At 34.1% G+C, this 11,371-nt stretch overlaps 1 protein-coding gene across 1 annotated transcript; it reads left to right on the top strand.

The window, feature by feature from the left end:
• The first annotated feature begins 7,849 nt into the window (after nt 1-7,849).
• On the top strand, nt 7,850-10,953 carry LOC115950923 (E3 ubiquitin-protein ligase RNF185-like). Its single transcript, XM_031068199.1, has 3 exons — nt 7,850-8,044; nt 8,551-9,267; nt 10,657-10,953. The coding sequence occupies exons 2-3, from the start codon at nt 8,588-8,590 to the stop codon at nt 10,751-10,753; spliced, it is 777 nt and encodes a 258-aa protein (XP_030924059.1). The 5' UTR covers nt 7,850-8,044; nt 8,551-8,587; the 3' UTR covers nt 10,754-10,953.
• Nucleotides 10,954-11,371: the final 418 nt, after the last annotated feature.

Raw genomic sequence — 11,371 nt, 5'->3', positions numbered from 1 at the left:
GAGGGTAGTAAGCCTTTTTTTTAAACTCTAGTTTCGTCTCTGGTTAGAATTAATCAGGTGAGCATCACATACTAAAAAAACTTAAGTGCTAACATAAAAAGGATTCCACATATTCACAATTAGTTATTATTCGTTTCCAATATACTTAGCTGTTCATCCAAGCCTTTCCTAGAATTTGTTAAGGTGCACGCATTGAACAATTTTTTGGACGGACATGTGGTTCAGTGACTCACTACTCAGTGCCATTTCTTATTTTCCAAGTGAAAATATCATCAAACTAGACATGGAATTAATCAGCATCATACCAATAAGTTTAGTTGCACAATCAATTTTATAATTTTTTTTCCATAACTGTTGAGATATTATATAAGTTGGTGATTGATAGTACAAAATAGTGCAATCACAATCATATTATGAAAATTATTGTGTCTAGCATTTTCTTTGTAAAACGATGGAGATATATCTATTGGACTGTTTCCAAACCAAATTTCTAAGTGATCAATCAGTTTTACTCAAAGCCTGGAATGTTATAAAGGATATGGGGTCCTCCAGTTAGACAATTCTTGTGTTCCATTCGAGAAGAAAGTGCGGCAGATATTATTAATATTTGATATTTCTACTCAGTGTGGGTGGAAAAGCCACTGATATTTAATGGGTGCTCTCTCTCTCAAGTAAATAATCTATAAATAACCAATACGGATTCATATCATTGAGACATTGAAAGGAAATTTTAAAAGCATAAAGGTCAAGATGGCAAGATGAAAATCCAGTAAAGTAGAGAAAAAATTAAGGGCAGTAAAGTAGAGAAAAAATTAAGGGTCCGCTTAGTAAACCATTTTAAACACCTATTTTCAGTTTTTAAACAACATTACATATTTTTTTATTTATACGTATTTTAAAAAATTACAAATAACAATACTCAAACTTTTTTTACAGGCAAGAAACACTAAAACTAAAAGCATTCATTATTTGGAAAATGCACAAGAGGAGCCAAAAAGGAAAATGTGTGATAGGCGACGCCCATTCTAAACTGCAATCACAAGTTGGTTGAATCTTGGGAACCTTTGAAATTAAAAAAGCACTTCTTCTGCGTACCACAGTTGCCATTCCCAAAAGCTGTTCAATGTGGAATTTATGTCTCTAATATCTGATTTTTAGGAGATAATCATGACTGTGACTTTGAGTCAATAGGCCTTCGAACTTGGAACTTGAGCATCCTTCCAAATTTCATGTCAAAATCATTAAAAAAAAAGGTCGTAATAAGTCATTGTGAAACCAAAATTGACTCTGACTGTAGGAAGCAGAATTATACCAAACTGGACCACTGCAAAGTCTGCAATTAATGGATACCCAACTCATGTTCCTTAAAAGAAAAGTAAGAATATTACTAGTAAAAATTTTAAATAAAATAAAAACTTTTTGACCAATTTCTCCGAAAGCAATCATTAATATTATAAAAAGATGCAACACTTAATTCAGCCAAAAAAAAAAAAAAAAGACACAATACATAAGTGGAAATACTTTTAAGTTTTCATGCGTGGCTATTTGAACTAATAAAACCGTAGTATATTTTTGCACTTACTCCATTCATGTAGAAGGAAATTTATATAACAAAAAAATCAGTAATTTATGGTTGAATTAAATAGGAATAGATGTTTGGTGGAATCATAGTCCCAGAAAATGTGTACGTGGATGGATGTTTACAAACCTGCAGAACTGGACGGTGCATGCAGTAATGAAGGTGGCATATTATATAGTTCGAGACCTGTACTATTGTTACAAAGTGAACGAGACCTGTACCATTGCCCTTGATTCAGGTAGGACTGCAGGAGAGCTTTTTTGTGTTTGATGATTTAAATAAAATGAAATTAAAAAAAGAAAAAGAAAAAAAAGAAGGAGATTTGATTAGACTCGTATCCTACATTGAGAGTTGTACTTTTTTTTTTTTTTTTTTTTAGATAAATTTAAGAATGTATTAATAGATTGATGATGTGGTATAATCTCAACCATTTACTTTTAAAAGAATTGTGGAGATTTAAAAAACTTTACCCGGTAGAGGAGAAAGTATATCATATTTCGATAATATCAACTCAGCATCTGTTTTGATATTTCCTATCCAATAATGAGTGACACTTGTTTCAAAAAACTGCATCAGACTACTCTAGTAAATTAATCACAATCTTCTATACTATTGGGAAGAAAAATTAATCATTCATTAGAGTAGTCTGATGTGGTTTTTTGAAATAAGTATCACTCATTTATTAGGTAAAAAATGCCAAAACAAATTTTGCGTTAGTATTACCGAAACATGGTATACTTTCTCTTGATAGAGTACTTTAAGAATTCTAAAAGATCTGAATCCAACCCATAACCACTAACCACGCAACAAGAATGGAAAAATTATTGAAGAGTTATAAATGCCAATTTAAGTTTCGGGCGAAGAATATTCTTTAAAGAAAATGCTTGGGCCTGGCAAACTAAAATTCCAGTCCATGGAGTAATGATTCAATCGGCTAGTGAAGCAGATGTTATTAATTTGACTTTTCTTTCCAAGTGTGTCCCAGCCTCCCTAGGCCTAAACTGAATTATTTAAAAGAAAAACTCTCAACTATTTTTTTAAAAAAAAAAAAAAAAAAAACCTTAAGACTCCACAATTTCTCAAAACATGGAAGATGTATAATTTAATGGCGGGAAGTTAAATTTAGAACCGGTTTATTAAATATGTGAAATCATGCAAAGTTGAATTATTCGATTGTGTTTAGGACAAAATTTAGTTACAAAATTTGTTGTAGATTTAGGCTACAACTTTACTCAATATCTTATTATTGGAGGTGAATTTTGACAAATCCACCATTGGATTACATTTTTTTCTTATATCCTCCATACTTGCAGAATTAATAGAAATTTAAAGATCAATAGCTATGTTATCAATAAATTGTTTAAATTACAAGTTTTTGTAATTTAAAATTATGCAAAAAACATAAGTTTATAGATTATATAGTAAAAAATATTCGATTAACACAAAATTTGACATGTGTATTAAGAGTGTAAAGAACATAAAATGCAACGGTTAGATTTTCAAAATATGAAGTAATATTTATTTTATTAAGTAAGGTTGTAGCGTGAGGCTACAACTAATTTTGTAACTAAATTTTGTCTTTATGTTTATTCAATCAAATTTCAGTGACTGCTGTAACTATAAATCACAATATAATATATATAATGGCGTAGAAAATATAAAGGATATAGTGAAAGGATACAGTGATTTGTTGACGATATGAAAAACCTAGGCTCAAAATCATAGGAAAAAACACATTGAATGTTTTAGCCAACAATCCCAAGAAAAAATTTATTAATAAAATTGAAGTTTTTATAATAAAAATCAACTCTAACTTTTAGTTGATAAATGACCTACATCAAGTAATGACTTGCTCACTTGATTATATATATAGTTCCAACCCAGTTGGACTCTTTTATTGTAGATTTCGCACCAATGACTTCGAGGACCAATTAAAAGATTTTATAGCAACTTGACGGCGTTAATGTACTATAGCTTTAGCTTGATCACCAATTGACAACAATATTGATCTTAAGATTGACTTTGGTGTCTTCGGTGTGTTAGTGAATTGAGAGAGTCATTATAGCTTTGCAAACTAATATTTATAGCCCAGAAACTGAAATTCAATCCAAAATTGTAAAAATTACATATATACACAATTGATTTGTAAAAACCACACCATCATTGGTTCGTTAAGATCTAAAACTGCTAAAACGGAAGAGAATTTGTTCAACATATTCAGACTTAGTTTCTTTTGGTGTAAAATGTATCTTTTGAAAATATTTTTATACAAAATGGTTTTTGTTTGGTTCTATTAAAAATTCCTAATAATGGTGGCAATTTGGAGAGAAAAGTAGTGGTGGTTTTGGTAGTAGTGATGCATGATCAAAGATTGTAATGGCAGTAATAATGGGTGGGAGGTGGCTGGTGATGATGGCAACGGCTAAAAAGTGGCCAAGAATTTTTGGAGATCAACCATTGGTGATTGGTGGGGAATGATAAGCAAGCAAGTAGTGGATGTTATGTAGATGCTAGGTCCAATGGCAACTAATGGCCAATAGTTGGTGGTGGGGGCAGTTGGCAACTAGTGTCAATGGTTGGTAGCAGTGGTTGGGCCTAAGCCGCCAAGCTAATAGTGGCAATGCTTGTTTGCAAAGTGGAGGTGGGGGTAGTGGTGGCATGGAGGAGATGAAAAGTTAAGGATGGTAGAGATGAAATAAATACTTCTTTTTCTTTCGATTTTTTAAAATATTTTTTATAAGCATCATTTTATTTTTCACATTTTAGTGTAATTTTTTGTTCACCACAAAAAATAATTATCGTTGATTTTTTTTTTTTAGTCACATTGAATATCAAAACTTATTCTGTTGAAAACATATTAAATTGAAACAAAGAAACCTTTTAGTCAAACATTGTAATTGAGTTAGTTGATATGTAAAAAATAAAAAGTAAACATTTACTTATGACTGAATTGTCGCTAATCGGTGGCACCCAAGTTTCAAATCCCCACTTCATCAACCATTGAATTAAAAAAAAAAAAAAGTCTGGTAAGGCCCAAAGGTCTAATTTGTAATCTTTCTGTGCTCAATCTCAGCCCAAATAATTTAGCTGAGGTTTAAACAGTGTTGACGGATCCCTTTCATTCAAAGTTCCAAACCATTGTGGGCCTTACATAAAATAATCCTTCATTGCCGACATGAATTCTACCCGACCGAATCTGGTCCTACTCGAACCGGGCCCATTTATATGCTGGACTTCATAAATAATATATTTGTATTTGTAGCCCATAGAATTGAAATACCACTCAGTCAACAAAAAAAAAAAAAAAAAAAAAAAAAAAAAAATCGAAATACTATAATAAGACGCGGAAACGATCAAAACCGCTGATCCATTTCAACTAACAAAATCAAACCGTTAATAAACGCAATAATTTGAATTAAATTAAAATTAATAAATAAATAGTAGTTAGAGCTTTTTTTTTTTTTTGAGTTTAGTAGTTAGAACTTAGAACCGACAAATCATAGCCACATAATTTGTGCTACAACTTACTCACATAATAAGTGAGTTCACATGAAGGAGAACGTATTTAGTATTAAATGATATCATGTCAACAGTATTAAAATTCAATAAGTATGAGACATGTTAGCAAAAAGTAACTACCCCACTAACAAATGAAAGACGTGTCAATGGGTATTTTTTTTACATACATGTGATATATCTCTCATTTTTTGAATTTTGATACGATGACGTAGTATCATTCGATACAAAATATTTTTTTTAGGCTAAAATCTAAAACTAACCCTCTAAATTTTAACTTTTATCATTTCAGTTCTTTAAGTTTTAGTTTTATCATTTCAGTCCTTTAAATTTCAAATTTTGTCAATTCAGTCTTCTGTTACTCTTTAGTTAACTCCTACCGTTAACTAAACCAAAACTACATCGTTTTGATGTTTTTTTTTTTAAATTTTTAATTTCTTAATTTTATTGAAATGAGTTAATTACCAAAAAAAAAAAAAAAAAAAGAAACTAAGGAGAACTAGGGGTGGTAAATTGGCGAGTTTGGGGTGGGCATAATTGGGTTGGGTATATAAAACTCATTTATCCATTAAAATCCATTTAACTAATTACTTCTAATCCAAATCCAACCCAATCCAATTATTATGAGTAAACCCCAACCCACCCAATTATCAAAATTACCAAAATGCCACTAAAGTGAAAATGACCAAAAATAAAAAACCCTCTCTTAGATTTTTTTTTTTTTTTTTTTTTTTTTTTGGTAATGGAGCCACCGGTGGATAAACGAACGCCGTTGGATGAAGCGGAGGGGATAATCCTACGGTGGGACTCAATCGCATCGGAGGAAGCTAGAGAGAAAATGATCTTCGATTTTGATTGGAACGAAGTTGATCGTTACTTACAAGCCGTCGATGAAATCCAACGGTTGCTATCTTCCACCACCATCAACAATGAAAGCAGCAACAGCGACAAAAGCGGTTTGAACTCGACGATTCGGATCGCCATGGCTCGGCTGGAGGACGAGTTTCAGAATATTCTGCCGAGTCATACTGCCCCTCTAGAAACCAAGTCGATTTCATTCAGCTCCGATTCAGATCGCCATGGCTCGGCTAGAGGACGAGTTTCGAAATATTCTGCTGAGTCACACTACCCCTTTGGAAGCCGAGTCGATTTCATTCAGCTTCGATTCGGATTGCCATGGCTAGTCTGGAGGACAAGTTTTGGAATATTCTGCTAAGTCACACTACTCCTTTGGAAGATGAGTCGATTTCGTTCAGCTCCGATCCAAGGTCGCCCACTGACTCTCACGGTCAAGCCGACGATCATGAGGATGAGGGTGAGCACGATCATGTGGTTTTTTTTTTTTTTTTTTTTTTGAATGAGCTGGGTTGAATTTAGTTATATTATTTTTGGATTAAATGGGTTCCAATAGGTTTTTAGTTAAAACTCAATTATTATTGGGTTTAATTGAGTTGATGTCCATTTAACCTAACTAATAATTGGGTGGGTTTGGGTTTAATTAGAGTGGATGGGTTTGGGTGGATAAATGGATTTAGGCTTACTTTGCCACCCCTAAGGGGAACGTCATTCCCCAGCCCTTGGAAATAAAAAACTACATTCCTGTGAATTGAAAGTGATCAGATCCAACATCTCCAAAAAGGCTCTAGTGTTCAAAATTGCAAGATCTCGAACTTCCATCCCATCCACATTGTGACTCCAAGAAGCAAAATAAGAAGAAGAACAAGTATGGGACTTGCTAGAATCAAATTACAGATATTCAAACAATGCATAACATGATAACAATAACATCTAAAAACACCATCGATATAAATTACTGAATTGAAAACTATATCAGCTCTAAGATACCCTTAAATAGAATCATTTCCAAACCCCATTGTTGCGGATCTGAAGCAAAAATTGGAAAGACCCAAGCTGATCATGGCTTCCAACCAAGAATTTTCTTAGCTTTGCTTGCATCTCCCTTAAGGTTATCAACCTTAGTAGGCCTAAAATACCTCTTGTCAATCACAACATGATCTTTCCAATTTAAACCCACACCACATGCCCAAACGCAAGCTGCAAGAACTCCAAAGTGTGAGAATCTTCCGTGGCAATCTTTGATTTTTAGGGGCAGGGGGACGTTGTTCCACTTTGGTTTTTTTTTTTTTTTAATTAACGTATTTCAGTAATTAAGAAAAAACGAAACACCAAAACGGCGCAGTTTTAGTGTAGTTAACGGCAGGACTTAACTAAAGGAGTAACAGAGGACTGAATTGTCAAAATTTGAAACTTAGAGGACTGAAATAATAAAACTGAAAGTTGGCTTCGTTTTAGTGTAGTTAACGATAAGACTTAATTGAAGGAGTAACGGAGGACTGAATTAACAAAATTTTGAAATTTAGAAGACTGAAATAACAAAACTGAAAGGAGTAATAGAGGACTGAATTGACAAAATTTGAAACTTAGATGACTGAAATAACAAAATTAAAAGTTGGCGCCATTTTAGTGTAGTTAACGGTAGGACTTAACTGAAGGAGTAACGGAGGACTGAATTAACAAAATTTTGAAGTTTAGAAGACTGAAATAACAAAACTGACAGTTAAAAGATTGAAATGACAAAAGTCGAAACTTAGGAGGTCAATTTTGAATTATAACCTTTTCCTTTTTTATACAATGACACGTCTTTATCATTCACAACTTACCTCGTGCACAAATTACGGTACAAATCATTTTATTCGTTGCAATACTCAGTCAGAACATGCGGTACCCGAATCCAAATTCTCCGCAACCACGTAGACTTAATATAGAAGAAAAAAAAAATCGAAAGAATCTGGAAGTTTCCACGTTGTCTCGTCGTCTTTACCTAACCTAAAAATAAGTAAAAACACATTTGGGTCTTTGCGGAGACTCCGTAGTTCTTCCAAACTCGGTCTCTCATGAATACCAATTCTTCTCTAATCCAGCTTCGCGGTCAGTATTTTATTCCAATCTCAATCTTTACATTGCTTTTTTTTTTTTTAAAAAAAATTTATTTATTTTTGTTTATTTGTTTTCGTTGCCCTAGTTTTTAAATCTCAATTATTTGATCTGCCTGTGATAATAATAGGATTCGAAATTAGGAATTATAGCCAAAAAAAAAAAAATTTTGCGTTGTTTGAATCGGAAATTTACTTCATCTGATTGATATCTGCTGGACGTAAGAGATTTAGGGTTTTAAGATTTGAGGTGGGTTTTGATTCGTTTTGTTTTTAATTTCTGATTTTTATCTGATTCCAGATTTAAAATTTTTATTTTGATGATCGCTAATTCTCTTGGTATTTGAGGTGGGTTTGATTAGATTAGACAACTTATATAGATTTGATATTTTTATTGTAATCAGGGTTTTTGTTTTGTGTTTTGTTGTCTTTTCTGCTATTTGGTTTTGGGGTTTTCTTGTAGCATTGTGGTGTTGATTTTTTGGGTTTGTGTCAATACAGGCTTTTAAAAGTTTGTGGTTTTTTTTGAGCTTTCAAGATGACAAGTGGATTTGGGGAATCAACTAGTGTGCCACCCCAAAGCCCGTCTTGCTCGGGCAATAATGCCAATGATGCAGGGGATTTTGAATGCAATATCTGCTTTGAGTTAGCTCAGGACCCAATTGTGACACTTTGCGGTCACCTCTTCTGTTGGCCGTGTCTGTACAGATGGCTCCATCATCACTCTCATTCCCAGGAATGCCCGGTTTGCAAGGCAATCGTAGAAGAGGAAAAATTGGTTCCTCTATATGGACGGGGCAAAACACAGACTGACCCACGAGCAAAGTCGTATCCGGGTATTGACATTCCTAACCGCCCGGCTGGTCAAAGGCCTGCAACTGCTCCTCCCCCGGAACCAAATCAGTTTAACTTTAGTAATTATGGGTTTGGATTGGTAGGGGGTTTTATGCCAATGGCGTCTGCGAGGATTGGTAACTTCACACTGGCTACTGCTTTTGGTGGTCTGATTCCGTCCTTATTCAATGTTCAGTTTCAGGGCTTCCCGGATGCTACTGTGTATGGGCAGACTTCTGGTTATCCCTATGGGTTTAATACGTTTCAGGGGGGCCATACCCACAGGTTCCCACAGCCAATCCATCGAGGACAGCATGCTGATAATGTTTTGAAGAATCTTCTTTTGATGATTGGTGTTTTTGTGATCATCGCTCTCCTTTGTTGGTAATTTGTTTTGCCTTTTAAACTTAACTTATGAAGGTTTATTACAATTTACATGATATGTATGTATATACATTAGCTGCTTGGTGAGTTCATTTTGTGGTCGTCGGTTTGGTGTTATTGACATCTGAAAAATGGCCTTGTATGATTTTCATTAATAGCCTTCAAAATCTCTCTCACCCCTCTCTCTTCAGTGTGTGCATCTGTTATGGCCTTCCAACTTCTTCTTCCTCCTAGGGATGGTGCATTGCATATCTATGTGATTAAGTTGCCATCTTTCATATGATACTTTAGTTTGAATCTGGCATATCTACTTGCAATTGACATTTGTACAGTGAAGCTTTTTCAAAGAAATTATTGTGTACTCTCGAAGTACCATAAATGCAGTCTCTCCTCTCACATGAATGGTGGGTCCCACTAATTAAATTCATGGTGGGTCCCACCATTCATGTGAGAGGGGGGAGTATGTATTTATGATACTCCGGGAGTACTTAATAATCTTTTTTTTCAAATAGGTAAATATTATTAATCAATGTTTTTGATGCAAAATTTTTCCAGGAGATTCTTATTGCATTACGTTTACTGGTTTTGATACTTAACATGCTTTTGGAATGCTTATATTTACATTTAAACAAATCAAATAATGGTGTTCTTATTCTTGCAATAATTAGAGAAGTGTTATGTACAATTGGAAACAATGTTGTAGGCACCTCTTTGTTAGCTTGTTGCAGAATGATGTTTTTGTAATCATACCATCCGCAGTTGTGGGACTGACTGAGGGTCATGGATAGTGGAGGATTGGAAAATATTTTTGTATTATTTGTTGGGTGGGGAAAATAAGTTTTTGATTTTGAAATCTGGAGAGGGAAAGGCCAGATTTGGTTAACATCATTCCTGGACATAGTCTCATAGGTCTTGAATCAGTAAGAGAGGTGCAAAATTAGTAGATATACTATAAAGCCAGTTAGCATATGTGTTGTCTTGGGTTCAGAACTTCTAGCCAGCATCATGGTGTCATCCCAAGGGATTGTGTGTGGGGAACTGGGTAATTACACACACCTGAGGAATAATTTGGCGCTTGAAGAGTTCTGTTAGTATTTAAAATAAAACTTAAAAAATTAAAACTCATGTTGTCTTCTTTCACTCAATGAATTTTCCATTGTGAAACTCATCTCTATGCCAACTTCAATTTGGATTCTCAGAAATGTGTCTCTCATAGAAGGGAAGAGAACAATGTTGGTGTTTTTCACCAGCAACTAACACAGTACATTTGAATGTTTTTAATCTTAATGGTTTTGAAATACGATATTGAGTTTGGATGAGCGTGGCCCTGCATGGTACTCAAAAAGTGAACAATGCTGGTGGTTTTTGTGTTACATGTCTTGTAAACAGTACTGAAATTCTGTGGCTGGCTGGTGCAGTAGCACTTGTATTGTTACTTGCTGGTGACTGTCCATGTTTTTTAAAGATGCAAGATGCAGCAAAATGATAAACAGATGGATGTTCTCGATTTCCTACACCCTATCACTCCTCTTTTCTTCTAAACTATTGTCTTATTAGTTCTTCATAGAACCAAGAATGTATGACATTGTAATTATGTCCAACTCCTATCATTCCATGGATGATTTCTACTAATATGCTTGCTCTTTGATTAAAGAACTCAACTGACAATAAAATTGAGATTCAATATCTGGAAAATTTATATTAGCTGCATAAATGGATTTGGATCCATCCTTGTTATTCTCCCTATGAAATTGATGCAGTCACGTGTTAAAAGGAGTGGATACTGTGGATAAATTGGATACCGTGATAGGAATAAATTGGATATGTACAGTTCTTAAAAATGTTCACTCTTTCAGTGAAGAACTCAACTGACAATAAAATTGAGATTCCATTGCTGGTTCTCGTTCTAAATTGTATTGGGGCAAGATGGATGGTTAGGAATGAACCAGGGAATAGCTCTGGTGTCCACGAGTTTATGGGCCATCCCATTTGTGCTTTAAACCTGGCCGACGTCGGATGTGAATCCAGAGAGGAAAAAATAAAACCTCAAGTCGTTAACGCGTTTTTGTCAGATGGGTCTTCAACTTTTTCACCAGTCTGGTGT

This window comes from Quercus lobata, chromosome 6 (assembly GCF_001633185.2).
Source record: "Quercus lobata isolate SW786 chromosome 6, ValleyOak3.0 Primary Assembly, whole genome shotgun sequence".
Taxonomy (NCBI): domain Eukaryota; kingdom Viridiplantae; phylum Streptophyta; class Magnoliopsida; order Fagales; family Fagaceae; genus Quercus; species Quercus lobata.
The sequence above is the reverse complement of the archived record's forward strand: the minus strand, read 5'-3'. Positions and strand labels throughout refer to the sequence as shown.